The 23,970-nt window shown below is 39.1% G+C and overlaps 1 protein-coding gene across 3 annotated transcripts; it reads left to right on the top strand.

Moving 5' to 3' along the window:
• The first annotated feature begins 254 nt into the window (after window positions 1-254).
• On the top strand, window positions 255-23,754 carry LOC135197108 (cytosolic non-specific dipeptidase-like). 3 transcript variants are annotated; one of them, XM_064224073.1, is made up of 11 exons: window positions 255-410; window positions 2,837-3,011; window positions 3,934-4,053; window positions 14,253-14,408; window positions 15,822-16,001; window positions 16,364-16,487; window positions 17,399-17,523; window positions 17,709-17,930; window positions 20,024-20,176; window positions 21,818-21,919; window positions 23,250-23,754. In XM_064224073.1, the coding sequence occupies exons 1-11, from the start codon at window positions 376-378 to the stop codon at window positions 23,292-23,294; spliced, it is 1,437 nt and encodes a 478-aa protein (XP_064080143.1). In that variant the 5' UTR covers window positions 255-375; the 3' UTR covers window positions 23,295-23,754. The 3 variants fall into 3 exon arrangements, with proteins under 3 accessions (XP_064080143.1, XP_064080144.1, XP_064080145.1); XM_064224074.1 differs by lacking the exon at window positions 20,024-20,176 and adding an exon at window positions 19,833-19,982; XM_064224075.1 differs by lacking the exon at window positions 20,024-20,176 and adding an exon at window positions 19,541-19,690.
• Window positions 23,755-23,970: the final 216 nt, after the last annotated feature.

Here is a 23,970-nt window from a genome sequence, read left to right as displayed (position 1 = left end):
GTTATTGTACATCGCGCAAGTAGTTTTGAGCTGTCATTCTTGTTGAAAAGGAATATGTGGATAAGATAATACTTGTAAGGAATACCAGGTTATAATAACACTAATAACATTTACAGTAACGCATGGTTCTATATTTGACGCTCTTAAACAATTGAAACCCGATGATATACCCGGTATTAATGCATCGATAACATATCCAACGCATGATAATTTTATCTTCATTCGTACGATATTTGTTCAACCCTCTCCCCCCAGGGGGCACCCATGGGAAGGGGCGGTGACAGGTAAACAAGTCTTTGCCGGCCCCCAGGTGGAATTTGTCCTCTGTTGCTACTCAGGTCTTGTTGGTTGGACAGTTGAGGAATCGCTCGAAAAATGGCAGTACCGGATCATCTCACGAAAATCTTCAAGTAATTATCAAGTGGCTTATTTGACATAAAGACATTTAGTAGTTTTAGGATATACTACCTAATGGATAAATGTAGCCTTCTCAAGTTCAGCCTGGAATTGACGATTATCTGACAAAAGAGACCCCATGAGGGGTCAAATACAAAATGAACAAAGTTTTGAACATTTCTTTTTTAGGAATGACGTAGATACAGGATTTGAAATACGATGAGAGGTTAGGGACTAGATAGGTATCCTAGATTAGGTAAGAGTTGATTCAAGCCGGAAATCTAGTGGTTGTGCTACTGGTAGCTCAATTTATCTGTGTAATAAGGCTGCCAGATTATGTTAAGCTTAATTACTGTACTCAGAGGTTTAAGTTGTTTTACCTCTCCGTTTTTGAGGTGTGAGCTGTGCCCTTAAGTGTGGATTACAACCTATAGGCTACCTAAGACCTAACCTAAAAATACTTTAATTTGCTGCCATGAGCATTAGTTAAGAACACTACTTTCAATTTATCACAGATCCAAGTAAAATTTTACCATATTCTATTTTGGGGTAGCCTAAGCTTTTCCAAGCATGTTGATACAGTGAGAGCTGTTCTTACGATCTTCCAAGTCACTAATCACGTGTTTGTGGAATTTTTGGCCTGTAGGTAGGCAGAACTTGTCGAAAACTTGATGTGCACACATTTAGCCTGCATTACATAACCTAATGCCTTCACTTGTACTGTAGTTCCAAAAATGAATTGGATATTGGTACAGCAGCCATATCCCTGATTGCAATAGATATTGGTACGGCTGTGAATTGCACATGCGCTAACCCTTGTTTACCGCCTCAGGCATATCAGTGACGGCAAGAAAATGACGACCTAGCAATGTGAACCATGTAATAATACATCAGTTTTCGCTGAAAAACAGATTTTTTCAGGTTTCAACGAGCTGAAAAAGGTAATAGACATCTACGAAGAGTTAAGCTTCCAAAAATTGTATATCCATAGGTCATGAACGATTGAATCGGCCCTGAAAAGAGCTCCGAAGAGGAGATTCAAAGAAGATTTGAGGCTTAGCTAGTAAGGTAGTGCAGCATTCAGTAGTGTCCAATATGAGAAACATGCTGTTACTAATATAGACCTGATTTGGATTTGGATAATTACTTACGATTGATTAAGCCGTTTACCAGAGGATCGACATTGGTAGTTTTCCTTATTACCATGAATACCGCAGAGCACGATTTCTGTGTAACTCCAGTCTTCTTTGAATCTCCTCTCAGAGCTCTTTTCAGGGCCGATTCGATCGTTCTTGACCTACGGATATACAATCTCTGGAAGTTTTACTCTTCGTAAAGATGTCTATTGCTTTTTTCAGCTCGTTGAAACCTGAAAACATCTGTTTTTCGGCGAAAACTGATGTATTATTACACGGTTCAGAGGAGATTCAAAGAAGATATGAACTACACAGATAGATTAGTTTAGTTTTATTTTACATGTATATAGTCAAAATCTAAGTATGTTTAAGTATTATTGTGATTTTTTATATTTTCATTTACTGTCAAAATGTTTTGGTGCTTTGGTGATGACAGTATGGTGCTTCACTTTAACATTTTGAATTGAACATGTTTGCCGAAACAATTCAGTTTGACTATTATTACTACTGTCGCTGATCTTCTAGTGCCGTACCTATAGCTCTTAGCAACTGTGTACAGCAACTGCTGCATGATTATCAAACTGCCGTACCTACAGCAAGTCAATAGCGCAATACAGCACCACTGACAGAATCTGACGTACCCCCACTACACTGTTACTTGTACGGAAGGAAGTGTGAAGTTGACACATGCGCAATTCACTGCCATACCAATATCTATCACAATCAGGGATACGGCTGCCGTACCAATATCCTGTGCCTTCTAAAAAACAAAAAGCAGTACAAAAACATGTGGGCTTCCATTTTTCTTTTTGTGCTGTGTAGTTTGGTAAATTTGTGTCTTGTGGGTCAATATGGGATAAAAAAAAAAGGATTTTATGCACATGGGAAAACTTGTCTCTGTGATTACATAACTCTTAATGTCAATATAAAACCATCACAAAATGTTTCTCCCCATTTACTGTAGGAAAATGAGTAGGATGGAATTAAAGGTAGCTCATTTAGTATACCAATGTTAAGGGTCTGTATCCAATCACTAGATTAGATTAAGTTAGCTTATTAGTCAGAAGTACATCAGATGAAGTAATTCCTTTCTACTGTTGTGTTGTAGTACCTGTTTTATTCTTTCTTAGTGAATGCAGTCAAGTCAGGGGCATTAGGATATATAAAGATTTGAGTGCTGTTTCCTACAATATAAAATGAGCATATATGAGTGGTAACAAGTTTTTAGTGTTTTATTCACCAGTAACACTCATAATACTGAGTTTCAGGTTAGAGTTAAGTTTTGATTGTTAACAATATTTCAGGTACATTGATAGCAACAAGAGTCGCTTCATTGACGTACTACGGGAAGCTGTAGCCATAAAATCTGTTTCAGCATGGCCTGAGAAGCGCCCAGAAATCAAGAAGCAGATGGAATGGGCCAAGGCAAAGTTAGAAGCTCTGGGTGCCAAGTGTGATTTACATGAAATTGGCCAACAGGTACTACATATAACATTTTGAGCTTTATCCAAAAGTAGATTACAATTTTATATCTTGTAATCATGATGTGGCATACTTTTTAGCATTAAACTGTGCGAGATGCAGTCATGTTCACCATTGCAGAGAAAGATCCTTCTACCTGTACCCAGCCATGAGGTCCATGATACCAAGACTGCTCATTCTTTTGTGTGCTTTGTTGTCAGTAGGATGTTTTATTGTATCCAGGATCACCTAATTTTTTTATGCTATTCATAGATATCCAGTTACCATTACTCATTCATCTCGTCTTCTCTTTATACTGTAGTGATGTGATGACAAGTATTTTGCTAGTTATTCTATTTGGTTCTGCCATTAACCTGTTGCTGTGTCATTATTACTGTGAGTAGCTTACTGCTACTTCTGTTGTGTGTGTTCTTGTAGTGTATACCTTTCCTTGTTATTTCCAATAAGTAATGTGAATTTAATTAACATTAAGGAAATTTCATTAAGTTGGTTGCATTCACTATTTTTGTCATTTTGATGTCAAAGTACTAATTTAAGTAGTATGGGATTTTTCTCTTGCAAGATGTCATAACTGCTTAATGTAACTATTAAACTTTGTTTTGCATTGATCAGAGAGTTTTGTTTGCTCAGAAATGTTATTCCACCCTCCAAAGTAGTAGTTTATGCTATTTATTACTTATGAGTTTGTAAAGAAACAAGGTTTTATACATATCCATTAATCATAATTTTTAGCCCTTCTCCCTTCCCCTTTGTTGACCTAATGAAGTTGGCTGTGCTTATAATGGATTGTGATCTCATTGCACTAGTATTTCAAATTGGTGCCCCTGGTTGCCTCCTGCACAATATAAGACCAGTTATAATTACTGTAATGGGTTTGCATAAACATGTGTTTTAATATAAAAATGTCTTATTCCTCCAGACACTCCCAGATGGCAGTAAGATACCACTCCCTCCAGTTTTGCTGGGACAGCTAGGAACTGACCCCAAGAAAAAGACTTTGTGTGTGTATGGGCATCTAGATGTGCAGCCAGCCTTGAAGGTTTGAACAGCTGTTTGTTTGTGCTTTGATACTTGACGAAATTATTTACAAGAGTACTTTCTTTTTAAAAAGCCACAGTAGAATTTTTTCTTGTAGTGCATGGCTATTTACATATTATAAATGTCAGTTATTTTTCCCTTTGACAGTCGTTTTTGTACATGCAACTTCCCCGGCAGATATATACTTAGCTTATGTCTCTGACGTCCGACAGAAATTCGAATTTCGCGGCACACGCTGCAGGTAGGTCAGGTGATCTACCCCCCTGCCGCTGGGTGGCAGGAATAGGAACCGTTCCCGTTCTAGAACCAGATTTTCTCTGTCGCGGTAGTGTCAACATATGTTGTTGCTACCTCCTGACTTGATTTTCGTTTTTCATCGCCATCGATCTTCTGGGCTGTCTTTTGCAGGGAAGTACTGGGTCTTTGGTTCGGCATACGCTTTTATTAACTTTTTAATGAATTTGGCTTCGAAAATTTCGAAGAATATATGACGTGTAACTACCGAAATTTTCGGTAGACACTCACATAGTTTGCAAGAAAGGGAAATATTAATATTTATTTCATTAATATGTGTAATAAGTGTTAGAATTGATTGAGGAAATATACTGACTTCCTACTTTAGGGAGTCAGTAAAGTATGTAACTAGAATACGTTTCTTTTAAAAGTTTTTTAGAAACTCGTACTAACGAGCAATTAGAGTATTAACAGTACTAGTAGTGTTGCATCCTCATCACCTTCTTACTTCGCAGAAACTTCAAATTCATAATTGCAATTTGAAGACAAGGATTGTGGCTCAAAATGCGAGCTATTGAAAGGTAAGAAGTGATTACTAGTGTTCCCCATTGCAGTGGAGGGTGCGTCTGATCGGCTCTGTCTCGCTCCCAGGCCTAGACCTCTTTTCAAGCTCCCAAGACCAGGGGAGAAGGAATGTCGAAAGCCGTAATGGGGGTTTCAGAGAATCCCCACCGGTCAGGCGTCCCCTCGGCAGGTTCTGTAGAGCGTCCCAGACTGCCAAGGATAGCCATTGAAAAGGCATCCTTAAAAAACAAAAAAGTGCGTCTCTTCATCTTACATCCGAAAAGACGAAGACAAGGTATATGGTTTGATGATCTAGCGCGTTCTCTGAAAACTAAGAGAACACTGAGCAAGAGCCAGCCAGGAACTTAGGAAGCCGCGTTCCAGCAAGCTAGCGTGAGCCACGTTTCCAACAGCCAGCAGCGAGCCGCGTTCCAGAAAACAGACTAGCGCGAGCCGCGTTCCTACAACCAAACGCGAGCCGCGTTCTAGCAACTGAGTGCGAGCCGCGTTCTAGAAAGTTTTTTCTTGGCGCAAGGCTCCTTCAAAGAGACGAAGCGCCAGCCTGGCGCAAATTGCAACAGAAAAACAGACGGCTAGAGCAAGGAGCCTTGTAGTACAGTGGCAATCAGAACGATCCTTCCATTGAACGTTTTCCGGGCAAGAGGCTCTTTCTAAAGGGGTCTAGTAGGCGCTCGGAACTATCAGGGCGCACGGGACCTTCCACACAAGCGAACGTTCCAGGAGCGAGTCTCCTTTCTAGAGTGCGGAACATTCCAGGCGCGCGGAACTATCCAGGTGCTAGGCGCAAGGAGCCAGGCGCCAGAATATTCCAAATCTTCTTAAGAGAGAGAGGTCAGTCGCGAGGCTCCTCTTTGAGTAATGCGGACACACTCCTTCATTCATGCTCTTCCCTCGTTATGAAGAGGCAAGCGCTTTGGAGTTTTTCTTATAAGAATCTCATCGACGTTTGGGTATGATGGCGGATAGGAAATATCTACTTCCTTCCGTAAACCCTACAGACGAACAGGAATTCTGTCTCTTCCGCGATTTATGAGGAAATCACGAAGATTTAAAGAGTTCCTGGATTAACTTCCTTCCTTAAGGAGATATATATTAACGAAAAGAACGAAGACAGTAAAATTTTTTCCTTTATCTGCCTCGGCAGGGAAAGAAGGTAGTTGAGTATCTGCTGTATGAGAATACGATACGGCAAATCACACATACCGTAGTTACTTCTTTGTAGAAGCAACTCAATTATCAGTATCCTTCCAGGAATTTCCTAGGAAGGACTACGCTTAAAGGGATTGTTAAGACAACAACCTACTTAGCTTCTAGATTTATCGAAGTCTTGTTTCGCTTAAATATGCATTAATAAGAACTTCCTGAAGTTCGATAATTTTATAAGATTCCTTTATTTATGGAGTAGCTGGCAACTCTGGAAGAGTAAGGCCAGACGGCTAACGGAGACTGCTATCGCGCCTTAGAGACCAACGCAGTAACATGTAGGTGTCGGTCATGAATGTTTGGTTACATGTCTCTCTCCTGCGGGATGGAATAACTAACCGTGTCTCTCCCCTACAATCGCGGTTTTAGCCTCGGATTGAGGGGATAGTTAAGCAAACATAAATAAAATATTGTCTGCCTTTTGCTAAGAAGCTTTCAATAAGAAAGATATTACAACCTTTCAATGCTGTTTACCGTAGGTAACATTATTAAAGGATTCTAACGCAGCGGAACTCTATATTATATGATGCTCTCATGCTTACAAGAAAGCATGGCCTTAATTAGAGTACATGCTTAGTGAGAAGATGAATGTAGTAGAAGAGAATTCACTTTAAGACTACGGTATGGTCAAGTCTTATGCGCATACCGAGGTTAACTACAGAATTCCTAGTATCCTTACAAAGGTTTCCTAGATTAATGCTGTTTACCACAATGTGACAGTATTATAAAGGAGTCTAATACGGCAGAGCACGAAATAATATAATTCTCTCATCCTTTCGAGAAACGCACACAACCTTTTTAGAATCGGATATTGCTCAAGAGAAGATGGGTGAGTAGGATGGGAAACATTCTCTTAGTGACAGAAGTTGTTTCCCTGAATGGACTATACTACGTATATAAAAGTTTTTTCCTACTAAGAACGGAATTAACACATGAAGGATGTCGGGTACCATAAGGGCACAGATGTTCTGGCACATAACCTTAAAAGAACTAGAAGGAAGCGCCAGCCTGGCGCAAAGCGTCAGAAGCGCCAGCCTGGCGCAAATTGCGCCAGAAGCGCCAGCCTGGCGCAATGCGCCAGCCTGGCGCAATGCGCCAGAAGTACCATCCAAGATATTTTCTCGTTTTAGAGTCAGTAGTGGTTGTTTGGTGTTTGCTTCTCACCTCGGTGGTCGCGGGTTCGATTCTCGGCCCATTCCATTGAGGAGTGAGAGATGTGGATTTTTGGTGATAGAAGTTCACTCTCGACGTGGTTCGGAAGTCACGTAAAAACACCATACAAACAAACCAGTAGCCTCTCGGAGGCTCGGTAACGGCAAGATTCGTTCCTGATTTCGTTACCCGTTTAATCGGAAACGGGGTCGCTTACAAGGAATGATGAAATGATTTTTTTTTAATCAACTTAGGCCAATTCCACGACTCTCTCATATCGCAAAGAGCATCGAGAATCTCTTTTTCGCCCCTGTTCGCGTTAACAAAAGAGAAACCTATTTGGGAACAGACACGGAACGTAACGATCCTTAAAGGTTCGATGCAAGATTTTGCATGTCCGTGAGAACCTTCTCGATCGAAGATAATAACTGTTAACGTATGTCTAACATTTATTGAAAAGAGTTTTGAGAACCTGCGGAAAGTCTTCATAGATCTCTTCGCAAGGTAGAAGACGAAACAGGCTTCCTATAGACTGCTTCCTTTCCTCGAACCAAGAGAGGTAGCAATATACGACATCTTTAATTTAAAGAAGGGGAATAAACTTTAGTCTTTTTTCCCCTAGTTATAAATTCTTAACAGATATTAAGATAAATGGGCGTCAAAGGAAGAGAGGATGAATGCCTCATTTTGGCCTTAGAGAGGTTGGATTCACAGAAGTCACGTTCTTCTCACAGCATGTTTCGTAAGGCTTTTCCAAGAGTATCTGGATATTCTATCAGAATCTATTATAAATAGACCTGAAAAACCTCTCCACTCTGAATCTTTCCACGTGCAGACTGACCAGAAGTGGACATGAATGAGAGGATTTTTCAAGGTAAATGACAATAGTCATGGCTAAGACATAGAATTGCTGCAGATCGTGCTAGATGGAATGAGGAAACTGTCCTCTTCCGATACTCTGTGAACCACATAGGGAGGTTTTTTCTTCACTTTCAGAGGGAAGAATCACCTATGCATATATCTGCTATCAAAGAACGCAGTAAAAGGCTATACTCTGTCTCTACAAGGGGAATTAGAGATAACAGAGGATTAAGATCTTCGGGATCTATACGATACCGCAATACGACAAGAGTAGGATATCATGTACTTCGAATGGAATTTTTTTTTGTGGCCACAGATTCCGTGTTCCGACAAAATGGAACTGCTCCTCATCAAACTTCTTTGAGGAAGTTTATGAAGGAATTCTTTGTTTCTCTTAAGCCCTAAACGACCAAGAAGACAAGTGAATTTTTTGTGCATTGGATCTCGCATCAGATTCAATGGAGGACTCGGCAATGGGTTCTTGCCAGCATAGTATGTCTGGCAAAAAGACTAAATCCCTCTATTCCTGACGCAACGCTTTCAGATAGAAGTTTAGTTGCCCAGGCAGGGTACTTACATTTTCATCTACAGAAGAAGAGATGGTTTTAAACGTTTGCCTACAGAGTCTTCGGGGTGCGATGAGGGCTCAAAATGCTTCCCAGAAGGTATTCAGAAGAATACAATAAGAGCTAGAAATCAGGGTTCCGCCCAATTTCAGCTCAGTCTCTCCTTCGACTTCCAGACTCCTTCCCTTCCTTCGGGCAAGGATAGGGAAGATTCTGCAACGAGGAACCTCATCAACATGTAAGAAGAGATCTTCGTTAGCAAAAAGAAGTGTTCACGAAGGATCCTCCTCGGAGGAAGACTCTTCTCTCTCGTATTGTTAGATATCCTGTCGTCTACTGGGTGTAGCTGACTAAAATCACCTCCCCTTGCCAGGGGCCAAAAGCTCAAAGGGGGAAGAATTTCTTTCTTCCACCCTTCTCCAGTCTCCTGATAAACTATGTGGTTGTTCAGGACTCTCGGACAATGTAGCGCCAGCCAAGCGCCAAATGCCAATACAGGCGAAAAACGCCAGAGGCGGACAGTTCCAAGGAACTCTGTTCATGGCCGGATACTGAGAAGGAGCGGGCTCCAACCTGGCGCAAATGCGCCAGAGGCGAACAAATCGGACAGAAATAAGTGTGTCCGATGTGATGTTGACATCGCCAGACAGCCTAGAGACTCTTCCAAGCTCGAAGCTCCAGCAAGTGTGGAGGAGCCAAGCCAGGCGCGAGGCGCCAGCCAGGCTCTAGGAGCCAGCCAGGCTCTAGGAGCCAGCCAGGCTCTAGGAGCCAGCCAGGCTCTAGGAGCCAGCCAGGCTCTAGAAGCCAGCCAGGCGCCATCCAGGTGCCAGGCTCCTTCAAGGCTAGGCTCCAGTCAGGATTGAGGATCCATCCAGGCGCAAGGCTCCTTCCAGTAAAGAGAAACCTAAAGCTCTGTCATGTAAGAGGGCTAGTCCCCATTGATATGATACAGGTAAGGCTCTGCCATGTAAGTGGGTCAGCCCCCATTGGCACGATCCGAGAAGGCTCTGTCGTGTAAGCGGGCTAGCCCCCATTGACATGATCCAGAAGGGTTTGTCAGTCATAGGTCCCTACTCGCTGAAACTCTTGAGGCATGCAGACTCATAGACAGTAATCATGAAGTCTTCTTGCCAAGCTCCAGGCGCAAGGCGCCAGCCAGACGCAAGGCTCCAGCCAGGCGCGAGGCGCTAGCCAGGAGGGAGGAGCCAATCAGGCGCCAGCCAGGCGCAAGGCTCCAGCCAGGCTCTAGGCGCCATTCAGGCGCAAGGCTCCAGCCAGGCGCAAGGCTCTAGCCAGGCTCCAGGCTTCACCCAGAAGAGATCTATATCAAAGAATGCCCTGGCCTCTTTGAGACAATGTGATCTCCTAAGCAACTTGACAAGTTGCATTGATGATTCCTTCAAACAGCTGAGAATTAAAAGCGCATGAAGTGCGAGCTTTTTCTGTATTCTTGTTCTTTCCTTAACAATATGTCATAAGGACATATTAGCTGTCACATACGGGAGATGCAACTCTGTGTTGACTTCCCATATCCGAAGGATGTCAAGATAACCTACGAGAGATCCTTCTCTCTTGGTTGATACGTGTCTGCGGATACATTGCTGGGATAGGGAGCCGATACTGATCCTTAACTAGTGAGTTAAATTTTTAGTTAACGTCGTGTTTTTTCTTTGGGTGGTTTGAAAGGAGTTTGGGGATAACTCTTTTCAACTTAAGCACTAACCCTCGTGTTAGGATCAGGTGATCGGGATCGGTGTTGTGCCTCCTTAATTATGCCACTAGGCATAGGCATATTGTCATGTAAGAGGCTCTGTCGAGTAAATGGATAAGACCCCATCGACAGACCCACAAGAACTCTTAGCCATAGGTACATCCTCGCTGAGGCTCTTGAGGCGAAGCAGATTCCTAGGCATTAGCCATGGAATCTTCCGCCTGAACAAGTAGGAACCAAGGTTTTATTTATTTATTACCTACAACGTATGTTGTTTACCTGTCTATTCAGTAAATAGTTGTCTCTTACCCACCACCAAGGGTGTCAATCAGCTAAGTATATATCTGCCGGGGAAGTTGCATGTACAAAAATGATATTGTTAGAATACAATAAAGTTTTGTACATACTTACCCGGCAGATATATACGATGAATGGCCCACCCAGCCTCCCCTCAGGAGACAGGTGGAAGAGAAAATCTGGTTCTAGAACGGGAACGGTTCCTATTCCTGCCACCCAGCGGCAGGGGGGTAGATCACCTGACCTACCTGCAGCGTGTGCCGCGAAATTCGAATTTCTGTCAGACGTCAGAGACATAAGCTAAGTATATATCTGCCGGGTAAGTATGTACAAAACTTTATTGTATTCTAACAATATCATTTTACTAGATGTCATGGTAATTTCATTCTCTTTCTGATGGTACTAGTTATTAACAATATTGTAAGTTTAAATGAAATGTAGAAAGCATGATGTGAGAGGAGAATATTTGCAAAGATGAATAGTAACTGAGGTAATAATGAGGGAAGAGGTGTAACACTAGAAAGGCTAGATGATAGCTTGGTTCCCTTTGCTTCAAAGCATAAAAACAAAGTATTGAAGAGTAGTGTCATTATGTAAATGATGTTTGCATATTATTTTGAAAATAGTATTCGTATGAACTGCATTACATAGTACAGGGGGTCCTCGAGTTACGACGTTGATCCGTTCTTACGATGCGTCGTAACACGATTTTCAGCGTAAGTCGGAACATTGAAAATACCACATGCATTTAATGTAAATACCTATCAATAACAACGAGAAGAACAATTCCTTACCTTTATTAGTTTGATTGGCTTGCACACTGGAGAGGAAGCTGCGGTGCTGGAGAGACTGGGGAGGTTAGTGAAGAGAAAAAGAACCTCCAGAAGTTGCTGGAGATGCTGAGGCAGGTGATTCTTGAGGTGAGGCAGAACATACTAGTACTGGAGATGCTGAGGCAGGTGATTCTTGAGGTGAGGCAGAACATACTACTGGAGATGTTGGGGCAGGTGAGTCTTTAGGTGAGGCAGAACCTACAGAAGGTGCTGGAGATACTGGGGCAGGTGAGTCTGGGTTAGCAGAACATTCAGAAGGTGCTGGAGATTGTGGGGCAGGCGAGTCTGGATTAGCAGAGGCAGCTGAGGTAGAGGGTACAGGATCTCCTGCAGGTCCTCTCTACCTTCTTAAAAAATACTGCTCCAGGTTAGTCTGAACAGAGAGCGACCTCTTTTCATCCAAGATCTCCTTGTAACACTGCATCAATCCATGACGCCTCTGGAAACCCTAGTGAACCTGTCCAAGTTGGGATCCTGAGCCTCAAAAGTTGACAACGCTTGCTGCAACTCTGCAAAACCTCTTATCAAGTCCTGCCTTGTGAAAGCCTTAGGCTCTGGGGTGGGTGCTTTCTTCTTCTTCCTCTATCATCTGCTTCTCCAGTTGTATCAGGTCCTCAGCAGATAACTCCTCGCCATGAGACTCCAGCAGCTCTGTAACATCATCAACCTCCATCTCCAAATTGATTTCCTTACTCAGGGCAACAACGTTCTTGACAACTAGCTGAACTGTGTCCTCAAACCCATGGAAATCATTCACAAATTGAGGACAAATTTTCTTCCAGACACCATTCATGTTTATTTGCTTAACCTCCTCCCAGGAATTAGCAATGTTCTTTACAGCATCAAGGATGTTGTAGGATTTCCAAAAGTCCTTCAGAGTCAAGTCCTTCTTGGTTTCAGTTGCCTGTAAAGCCATAGCAATTGTCCTTCGTAGGTAGTAGGCCTTGAACGAAGCAATCACTCCTTGGTCCATAGGCTGTAAAAGGGCCGTGGTATTAGGTGGAAGGTAAACCACCTTGACATTATGGGTTGAAGTCTCCCAGCTGGGCAGGGTGTCCAGGGGCATTGTCCAGCACTAGCAACACCTTAAAGGGGATACCCTTGGAGGCGCAATACCGCTCCACACTTGGAACAAAATGGTTTACGAACCAGTCCTCAAACACTGCAAGTGTCACCCATGCCTTCTTGTTGGACTTCCAAATTACTGGTAGTTGACCCTTCCAAAATGCCCTTGAGTGCCCTTGGATTTTCAGCCTGATACACCAACAAGGGCTTCAGTTTGAAGTCGCCAGCAGCATTACCCCCAAGAAGTAAAGTTAGCCTCTCCTTGCTGGCTTTATGACCGGGTGGCCTGAATTTCTCCATCCTTGGGGATGGTAAGTGCGGTTAGGCATACGTTTCCAAAACAAACCTGTCTCGTCTACGTTAAACACTGCTGCAGCAGAATAACCCCCCTCCTTAATTATCTCAGACAACGCTTTAGGAAATTCACTCGCTGCTTTCTCATCCCCACTAGCAGCTTCACCTTGCAATTTAAGGTTATGGTAATTGGCCCGAGCCTTAAATCGCATAAACCAACCCCTACTAGCCACAAACTCTTCACTTTCACTTCCCTCCCCCTTTTCTTTTTCAACGCTTCAAACAATCTTTTCTTTTTCGCCTTCTCCTGAATCACCATAAGGCTGACTGGGATACGCCGTTGATTTGGTCTTCCAACCAAAGCACCAATAACCTTTCCATTTCAATTATTAGACCACTACGATGCTTAGTTATCACTGTCGCTTTCATAGGAGCAGATCCTTTCACATGTTCAACGATGCACTCTTTATCTTTGATAATGGTAGCAACGGTCGAACGGCTAAGGCCAAGCGAGCGGCCAATGTTTGTTGGCGTTTCTCCCTTCTCAGATCGCTTTATAATGTCCACTTTAATTTCCATGGTGATGGCCTTTCTTTTCTTCGATGCACTACCATCAGAAGAGTCCGCCTGCGCTTGGGAGCCATAACAAAGAGCAAAAAGTTACAAAAACGATACAACACGAGGGAGAGAGAGGCAGTGTAAAACAACCAAAATGGCGTATGGGCGAGGAATGAGTGTAGCGAAGCGACGCCGTCCTCTCCCCCACAAAGCGTATTCTTCCGCCGTGCGCCCGGAACTAGTTCGCGTTTGTTTACGTTGCTTACGACGCTAAACCGCGTAAGACGGAACGACGCAAAATATATTTTTTTATATATGGGGGCGCGTTCGTAACCACGAAACATCGTAAGTCGAGACCGGCGTAACCCGAGGACTTACTGTAAGTTGCTTTAAGAATTTTTGCAAAAATGGATAGTAGCTGAGGTAACAATCAGGAAGAGGTGGGTGTAACACTAGAAAGGCTGGACAATAGCTTAGTTTCCCTCTAACTTCAAAGTATAAAAAACAAAGTATGGAAGAGTAGTCTCATTATGTAACTGATTTTTGCAATTTTTGCAATTTTTGCATATTATTTTGAAAAAGTAGTGTTCTTAATAACTGCATTACATAGTAGGTTGCTCTAAGAATTTTCTAGGGGACTTGAGGTACATGGAAAGTTTTCTCATGGAAAGTTTTCTCATTTAGGTTTAATAAATAATGCATGTATAGGTATTTTCACTGTGTACAGTGTAACAAAGAAACTATTCATGTTGAAGATGTTTTATGTAAAATCAAAATCCACAGTGGTGATGTTAGGTTTATATACATCAATTTTGGGTAACACAAATGCATTTTATTGTAGGAAGACGGATGGGATACAGAACCCTTCGTCCTCACTGAGAAGGATGGCAAGTTGTATGGACGTGGTTCAACAGATGATAAAGGACCTGTCATTGGTTGGATTCATGCTGTTGAGGCATTCCACAAAACTGGTGAGACTGTTCCAGTCAATATCAAGGTGAGAAAAATATTTTTTTTGACAAATACTCTTTCTCATTTCAACATCATTTTGCTATAGCCTAAATTATTAAGATTTTGGATTTTTTGTAACATTCATCTTACATGTACATATATATACACTGATTTTATTGGTATGTTATGATGTACGGTCTTGTATGGTTACAAGAGAATTGATGGTAATTAGATGTCAAATCTTTGAAGCTACATTGTGTTAATCTTGGCTTTATTGAACATAACCGTATACTACTCCATACCTGGTTTATATATATGTACTGTATGTACAATTGTGGCCTGTACTTTTGAGCATTTCAGTGATACCAGACTGTAAGTCAAATACTATCTTGTTCTCAGCTCTGTTAGGTGAGAAGGAATCGAGTATGTTTGTATTAATCTAATTATTGCTTCACCTAACAGTGCAAGATGGTTTTGGTTTTAAGTGATGGCATCATATCCATTTTTGTATTGATAGAAAAAATATTCCCATTAGACAAATGAAGAGACAAGTCCACTTGTCTCTCTTGAATGTTAATGTTAAAATACATTGACATTCAGGACAACATTGCCTTGTTTGGTTGTTTGCGATTTCAGGAGTTAGTATATTTAGAGCCTCTGTGTTTCAAGACTGGTTTTGGGGTGATCAGTAAAATGGATTTGGAGATGGGATCTGTCAAAATCATCACTCCTACCTGGCTAAGGGATATTGAAGTTTCAGATACATATCCTTTTTGATACATGAATGAAGTATAAAATAGTAATAAAAGTAAAATAGAAAAATGTATATAAACATACTAAGTGTGCTTCTTTCAACCAATATTGTTTGGATTTTGTAATATTTTAACATTATTGTTTCCAAAGTTTCATCATGACCCACATTTAAGAACCATGTATACTATTCTTTTTGTATCCTAGGCTTTAGCATAGGAAAAAAATTAAGGATTTTTGCAAATGTAGAAGACTTGAGAGCATCATGTGAGTGTCCATAAAAGTACTTAATTGCATTATTATGCTTAATGTTTTTACCTGTGCAATACTTTGCAATTGTAAGTACTATTTAGAAAGATATTATTTCTCGATGTAAGATTGATCTTATTGGACTGAGCATACAAGATTTACAGAAAATGTTTAGCTTTTTTTAAATTGTTTACCTTATGCACATCCACAAATGGGATAAATTCATTGAAGCAAAACACTCATTTGTATGGTGTCATGTCTCATTTTAAAAGATACCCCTGTCTTTGGAACCCATACATAACTGTGGATTTATTTCTCCATTTCTAGCTCATTCTACTATGAACATTTTAATTAATGGGTTTTGTACAAGAAATATATACTATGCTGTGTAATAACACTCACAGAAACAGTGAATTACCTTATCTGTAAGTAAAAAATACTAATGTTTCTGTTGTTTCAGTTTGTCTTTGAAGGTATGGAGGAGTCTGGCTCTGAAGGCTTAGAGGAACTTTTGAGAGCCCAGAAAGACAAATTCTTGGCTGGAACAGATTATGTTTGCATATCGGACAACTATTGGTTGGGGAAAAATAAGCCATGCATCACATATGGCCTTCGTGGTATATGCTATTATTGCATTGAAGTAAGTGCTAATTATGTTAATTTTGTTATTGTATTGTTATTGTATGTATTACCTTTGTGCAGAGTTCCGGTGCAGTAGTATTATTACTAGAATGAAACATGAGGAACTTCAAATTTTTATTTTTGTGCTACTGTATACAGGCACCGTAATGTTACAAATTTATTTCTACAGTTGGTTATTTTTTCTTTATGCTGTGTGCAGCATTACTTATATTATTAGTTGTATTTGAAAAGCTGTATCATTTAATGAGATGGAAGTATATTAATTTGGTGTAATTCTCAGCCAATGTTTTCTTAATACAGTATGTATACTTTAATGTCCCTCTTATCATGAAGCATTACCAATGATTTTTCAAATGACAGGTTGAATGTTGTCATAAGGATCTTCACTCTGGAGTTTTTGGCGGCACTGTCCATGAAGCCATGGCTGATCTTATTTATTTGATGAACACCCTCTTGGATAACAAAGGAAACATTCTTATACCAGGTTAGTCATTCATGGGAGTTGCAATACCAAAGTATTTTTAAAGGGAAAATACCACCATTGTTTGATATGCACTGTATTTGTGGTATTTTGGTTATAGGGTACCAAATAGTTTTCAATGAAATAGGATTCTGGGCATTTATCATCTGCTTGTGATATCCAGGAAGTCTCGAAGCATGAGAAGGCTTCATGTTCACAATAGTACCCGGGAATTCCAAACAACCGATTCAAAACAACAGGGGGCAAACTTAACCGGCTTTAAAAGGACAGAAGCAAAGCACGTCCTCTCTTAAAGGCGGTAAGAAAATAACTGACGGGGTCACAAGTTAAAGAGGTGTATGTGGGTGGCTCCACATGTCTCTTGACTAACCACAGATGCCAATAGTCCCTTGCGTACACAATTATTTTAAACTTTACTGGTTTCCAGCTGGCGCTAAGTATTTATCTTAATGTTAAGATCAAAGGTTTGTTAGTTATGAAAAATACGAATTGGTTAAGAATTTGTCATTTTTATAATACATTGTGTAGACTGTTGCAGTAGAATTGTGCTTTAGACTTGGAACACCTCTGACCGTATTGGTTTTGTCTTGGTGGGTAGAGACTTTTTTTTTTTAAGTGCTAAAGCCAATGGGATGGGTAACTGGATGCTCCTTTTCTATATCCTTGTCGTAAGAAAACAAAGATAAAAGAAAAAAAAGAAATATTGGGTGAAACCACGGCAGAGTGTTAGTCCTGCTTATTGAAGGAAGAATGTAGAAAGGGTGTGGTACTGCTTCAGGTCTATTTTTTGCTGCATACTTCATGGATATGCTTATTTATTTTTTTCTTTCTTGGAAGACAAGGTAAACGTCTAAGATGAGTTTTTGTCATACGAACATTTCTTTAATGAAATGTTGGTATTTTACATTGCATAGGGATTATGGATGAGGTGGTGCCAGTAACATCAGAAGAGGAAGCCCTGTACAGAGACATTGATTTTGATGTCGAAGATTACAGGAAAGACCTTGGTCATCAGAGGCTTATTCACCATCAGGATAAGGTAGATATAAGAGTTTTATTATTATTTCAGCTAATAAATATTTCAACATCCTGCAATTTTTTCATATGAAAAGAAAAGTTGTACACCCAAGGTGTATTCTCAAGATTCTTTGGTTTGTATTTTTGGATATTCTGCAGCAAATGTTTCTCTTTGGCCTTCATTTAAACTTTTTTTTTCTTTGGCAGACAAAGACTTTAATGGCAAGATGGAGGAATCCATCCCTCTCATTGCATGGAATAGAGGGAGCTTTCAGTGAACCAGGAGCCAAGACTGTCATTCCACGCAAAGTCATTGGCAAATTCTCAATTAGGATTGTCCCTAACCAAACCCCAGAAACTGTTAGCAAGAAAGTCATTGACTATCTGAATAAGCAGTGGGAGAAACGGGAGAGTCCAAATAAGATGAAGGTAAGATTTTTTCTTCATTTGAAAGTACAGAACTGACTATATAAAGGTTGCTGATGAGTAGAGTGCCCGTTTTTCATTCTTGTTATCAGTGTTCTGTTTGGATATGATAGAGAAGGTATATATAAAAGTATTTTATATATGTTAACCAACCCTAATTCAATGGAATTCAAATTCAGTTTATTACTTATAATGCATTCTTCAAAAAGTGTTTACTCAAGCTTAGCGAATAGAGACAATATTCATTGCCAAGCAAAGCATTTGAATTTTAAACTTGAAATGAAAAGGCAAAATTTTTTTGGAAAAAAAAGGTAAGGAAAGTTTTGTTTTCAAGCTCTCAAGGGATTGATTCTATTTTTTTTTACGTACATTATCTCCACAATATTTATCAACATTGGTCATGAATAAGTGAAAAGATTTTCATTAACAAGCCAAATTGCAGCAGAAGTGCCAAATAAGATCTGTAAACTATGAGGGAATAAACAAAATGCAGGAGGTATGAAGAATAGGTAAGATAAAATATGAGCAATAAATCTGTTTTGCTTTTGATTTCTGAAATTTTGATCTTATCTTGGCATTGGATGTCTTCACAGTTATTCCTAAAGATTGTGTTTTCTTGTCACCTGTAGAATCTTTCTGGATTTGAGGAAATGAAAGGGAAGAGACTAGTGCTTGAATATGAAAAATATTGAAATAGATATGAATGAAAAAAGAAGGAGAATTTAAAAATCAAGTAAAACAGGTATGAGAAACCTCCAAGCTCCATTTTATTTATATAGAACAGAGCCAAGAAAAGAATCTGCATTTCTAGACTGTTGTTGGTGTTCATTGGTGGTAAATGGCACTGATGGTTAGCTTATTGGTATGTATATCCTCATTGACCATCCGAAATTCAAAGCTGTGAACCAGAAATGTTATTTTCATTTACCATGTATATTTCATCAAAGCAGTGACACTTGCATTTAAAGATTCTTCCAGTAGCCATGTTGATTTTCCTAAAACTGTCAGTTGCTGTTGACAAGAAGTACCTATATAGTAATAGGAAAATTAATACTGTACTGCTGTAATGGCAAAGATTTTTCAATGTTAAAACTGGTGTGATATATTTTTACATTATGTTTAGGGAAGCAAATTTCCTGAATTATTCACACAACATTCGTAGTGAAATACTGGTAGTTGTTGTGGTTTTAAAGTTTCAACATTTCTTAATTTCTTTTCCATATATTTTGCATGTTTACTTTTTTAAAAATTCTATAACTGTTGCATAAGATTTATTATTTTCATATTTGAAATAATGATATCATAGATGTGCTTGCTTGTGGATTTTAGATACAAAATTAAAATGATTTGGGTGGTAAAGTTTGCATTTAGGATGTAAAGAGTATGTGAAGGTGGGTGGTTGATGAGTGCAAAAAGTTTTGACCGTGGAAAAAAAGTACATATTTGGGATGTGTCATTGATTATGTAGTATGTCATGCCAATAGTATATTGGCTTTGAATATTTTTCAAGTCCAGCATATTATAGATTGGCAAAAATATGTCTTAAAGAACAGTCCATGGTTCTTTTAATCATTAAATTAAAGCAAAACTAGTTGTGAGCACTATGATTTCAGGCATCCTTACATCATAGTGGTATTCATTGGGTATCAGATCCCTATCATCCGCACGTTGAGGCTGGGAAGAGAGCCGTGCGCCTCACATATGGCATGGATCCAGATATGACTCGTGATGGCTGTTCTATCCCAATCACTCTGACAATGCAGGTGTGATGACTTGAAAGGTTTTTTTTTTCTCAATGAAGTTTGGATTCAGGGTAAAAAGAGGTAAGTGTGGTGTGTGTATGTCAAAAGAAAGGAGAAAGAATTGACATGAGCTGTGTAACTGGTGCCCTGCTATGGTCCTCAGGCTACCTTCTACCATGGTGGGCGATGTTGGATGTCAGATACAGCTCATGCCAACTATGAAGCTGGGCGAAGAGCTACCAAACTAGTGTATGGTGTTGACCCTGACATGACGCGCGAGGGGGGATCCATTCCAGTCACACTGGTGCTGCAGGTAATCTGTCTGTGTTTTTCTACATATGGGTTGTGTTGCAGGTAGTAGAACTGGAAGGCAGTGCTCCAGCTTGGCAAGCAGACCCCAACCATGGTAATTTCAGAGCAGGAAGACAGGCTTGTCAGATGGTTTATGGAATTGAGCCTGACCTTACAAGAGAAGGTGGCTCAATTCCTATTACCATCACATTCCAGGTAAGGCATTCCTGCTGTGGCACCTGACAATGTTAGGTGAATTTTTCTTTTTAAACATCTGGTTTTGTTGTATTTATATGTTCATCCCTTGAATTTTAGAGCTTTATTGTTTTACTAATTCATTCTTTGTTATAAATATGGTAACAGCTTTTTGTAGTTGTGTTGATTATGTGGTAGAGAAATGTACTATGTCTTTTGATAAGAACATTTCTGTAAATATTTGACTGATGAAACATATCTGGAAAAATTTTTGCTGATTATGTATTCTTGTACATATTCATGTATGTTACTGTAGTAGTTGTTTTCCAGTAAAAAAAAGTGTAATGAGAATTTTAAATACTGTACCAACGCATGTTGGTATTCAAATTTTATTTTCCATACTTAAATGTTTACATTTTCATTCAACTTGCCTTTCGTTTGGTTTTCAAAGTTAAATTTGCAAGTATACTGTAATACAGTATTTGTTTGAACAACCACACGTAATATGCCAAAGTAGACTTCGTAAATGTAACACTGCAATAGTAACCATAACTGAAGCTCTTAATATTTCCTATATGCATAGGACTTTGTGTCCAGAGGCACCAAAGCATTCCACATAAATATTGAATGTAGTTGAGGCTAGCAGTAGGTAGCCAGGAGTGAGGTAGTTTACATCAAAAACTGAAAATTTTTGCTGTGATTATATTGTCTGAATTATTGTTGGGTCTTTCATTAAAAAAATAATTGGGTTCGGCATAACTTTAATCTATTCTATTGACTTATATGCTCTCTGCCTGACTTTCCTTTTTTTTGTTTTTTTTTTTTTTTTTTTTTCCAAATCACTATGATTTGGGGTTTCCTTTGCTTATCCTGCCATTTCCATGTCTACTCTTTTCCCAACTGATGCTATTACCCTATCATCACATGCCTAGTTCAATTTTTTTAACTTCAGGCCACCAAATGTCTTTCAAGTTCCAAATACACTACAACCTTAAATTGTAGCATTTTGTAGTCACAACTGCTTAAAACTTTTTTTTTTTCATATTTTGTTAGCACCCATGTATATAATATAGGTTTTTTTTTTTTTTAATGGGACAATCACATGCACCAATACTCTAGCAATCTCTTGCCACACTAACCAGTCTGCTGCTGTAGCAGTAGTCTAACAACCTCTCCACTTTTTCCAGTCTGCTCCTACTTTTTCTTTTTCCACTGCCCTTACATAGCAGGCTCACTGTCCTACATCAAATACAGTATTCTCAAGATACCATTGCCAGTATAGAGCCTGCCACGTTGGTTCAATGAGGATAAGTCTAGTAAGGCAATGGTGTTTATCGAGATATAAAATTTGTAAGTAAAATTGTTGAATTTTATGGTTTGCTTGGTACAGCTTGAATGAGAAATGTGCAAAGCTTGGGTTTTCTCTTCCTCTTGGTTGATTAGTCTCCTATTGTCACAGTTAGCTTGCCATCAGGACTTTTCCTCCTTTTATGTGGTAATTGTGACAATAGGAAAAGGAAGTCAAAATGAAATATTCAGTTTTTATATCCAACTCCTATTTTTTGAAATATTTGGTTTTTTGTTTAGTAATTCTGATAGTAAGGGTAGGTTTAGAAATTTTTTAATATTTCTAATATCCTTTATTAATTCTTTTTATCGTAGGAGGTAACTGGTAAAAACGTTATGCTACTGCCTATGGGAGCCTGTGATGATGGTGCACATTCCCAGAATGAGAAAATCAACATTCGTAATTACATTGAAGGGGTATGTATGTACAGCACTTTTTATGAGCAAGATACCTATAAGCCTTCATTGGTCTTACTATTGAATTTAAACTATTTCTTGAAGATGAAGAGAGACTATGATCAGTAACTTGGTTCAGACAAACAATTCTAAAAGTTATTCTTGAAATAATAATATGCCTAAAGTAAGTTAGTGTACATTATGATCATCACTTGAAATAAATAGTAGATATTAGTAAGTTAATTCATCTTCAACTACCATTTGTCATTGTTCAGTTATTTTTTAATAGGTAATCACTGTTGGAATTTAATGCAGTTTTTTGTTCATCAGTTATCAGTGTAAATCTTGGTGATGATTGACATTTTTAACCTACTATATTGTAGAATCTCTTGAGTGCCAGTAATTCCAGGAAGTTGAGTGAAAGGTCTTTTGGAGGATTTTGAAATGATATATGTACCTACATGTATTGTAACCTCTAGATAAGCTTTAACCCTTAAAGAACGGATTGACCCTCGGGAGTAGTAATACTAACAGGTTTGGGGTGGTGGACGGATTGATCCTGTAGGTAATCAATATTAGTGCCATCTATTTGGAAAGAATTGGGCGGGAAAGAGGTGCCAATACTTTCATAGCCCATAAATTCACTAATGGCAACTTTTACAATGGCTAAAATCTGTCTCGCGTTGACATTTTGTAAATTTGCTCATAAGTATACCAAGGGGTTGCTGTTGGTTTTTGTTCTTGTCTTTTACGATAGTATGTCGATTGTAAATGTAATCTTGCAGAGAAAAGTGCAAAGAAATAGAAAAAACAAAAATAAAAAAGTTACTTAATCTTTATCGGTAAATTACGTTAATATTTTTGACCAAATATGCTAAGAATTTGTTACTAATTTTATTTCTTATCTGTTTTGATATTATGTGAGCTGTAATTATAATTTTACAAAATAAAATAATTTATTAGAAAAAAACATCAAGTTGGTAAAATTTACGATTGTCTTGTAAGAGGGGCCCCACAAGGTGTGGTAAATAGCCCTTTTCAACTTCATGTGGAAGGTAGGGAAAATTAAAAAAAAAAAAATTTATTACACATTATGCACTTGCTTATCTTCCTCTTTCCAGTGACTGTTTTTTTTTTTGGCCGACCTCAAAGTTTACCCGGCCCGAGGAGCTGCATATCGATATATTTACTCAATCCAGTTGGGGTTACACATGGTCACATTAGTTACAAGTCATGCTACAGCCACAGGACACACTAGTTATCCACAGGTTCATTAAAGTTTTCTATGAATTTTATAAAAAATGGAAACTGTGCCAAAATTTCTTTTAATCCATTTTAATTTCCCTTTCAGACAAAACTGCTCGCTGCTTATCTTAATGAAGTTGCACACGTGTAAAATGCATCTCTTCCATAAACCAGCCAATGATCAATGATAATTGATGAGTGTAGCTGAAGATAAAACTTGTTGCAGAAATTCTTCAAAGCCAAAGCCTTCAAGTTGATTGTGATATAGACTGTCCAAAATTGGTTGTAGAGGTAAGCAATTGACCAAGGGTATTGCAAAGCAGTAGCAGATGCTTAGTCTAAAATGCAACACCAGTGACAGGTAGATGTTCCTCGCGAGCTGGTTTGCTCAACTCTTCTAATCTCAGGACTACTTGACCTTAATTAATTTTAGTAGAACTGAGTAGTTTAGCAACTTCAGATATCCTTCTTTTTTAAATCCATATTTTTATAATAATTTTACACTGACATGACAAGTTAATTATAGCTGGATATATAAATTTGTCTAGTTTATGCAGGATAGTCTTAATTGTACTGAATTCAATAATTGGGAATAAATTTTTTTGCTTATTCCTGTAGCTTATTTTTAACCTGTGATTTTCTTTTGAAAATGCATAACCATTTCATATAAATTACAAGGTCACACGGTTCCCAGTCATTCAAGGAACCTGGTCATGGAGACCTGTGATAACTAAGGTAAGGAGGCTACCAAGCAAAAAAAAAACTTGTGTATAACAGACATCAGATTACTTCATAACACAAAACTGGTTTATACCCGGAACTTAGAG

Source organism: Macrobrachium nipponense, chromosome 18 (assembly GCF_015104395.2).
Source record: "Macrobrachium nipponense isolate FS-2020 chromosome 18, ASM1510439v2, whole genome shotgun sequence".
NCBI lineage: Eukaryota > Metazoa > Arthropoda > Malacostraca > Decapoda > Palaemonidae > Macrobrachium > Macrobrachium nipponense.
Note: the sequence above shows the minus strand (reverse complement) of the source record. Positions and strands in the feature narration are given on the sequence as shown.

Excerpts from the sequence above, each read along its gene's own strand:
- LOC135197108 (XM_064224073.1), top strand. The coding sequence starts at position 376 with ATGGCAGTACCGGATCATCTCACGAAAATCTTCAA. Across the intron at positions 14,409-15,821 it reads CTGTTCCAGTCAATATCAAG|TTTGTCTTTGAAGGTATGGA; the intron begins GTGAGAAAAATA and ends CTGTTGTTTCAG. Across the intron at positions 21,920-23,249 it reads TTCGTAATTACATTGAAGGG|ACAAAACTGCTCGCTGCTTA; the intron begins GTATGTATGTAC and ends TTTCCCTTTCAG.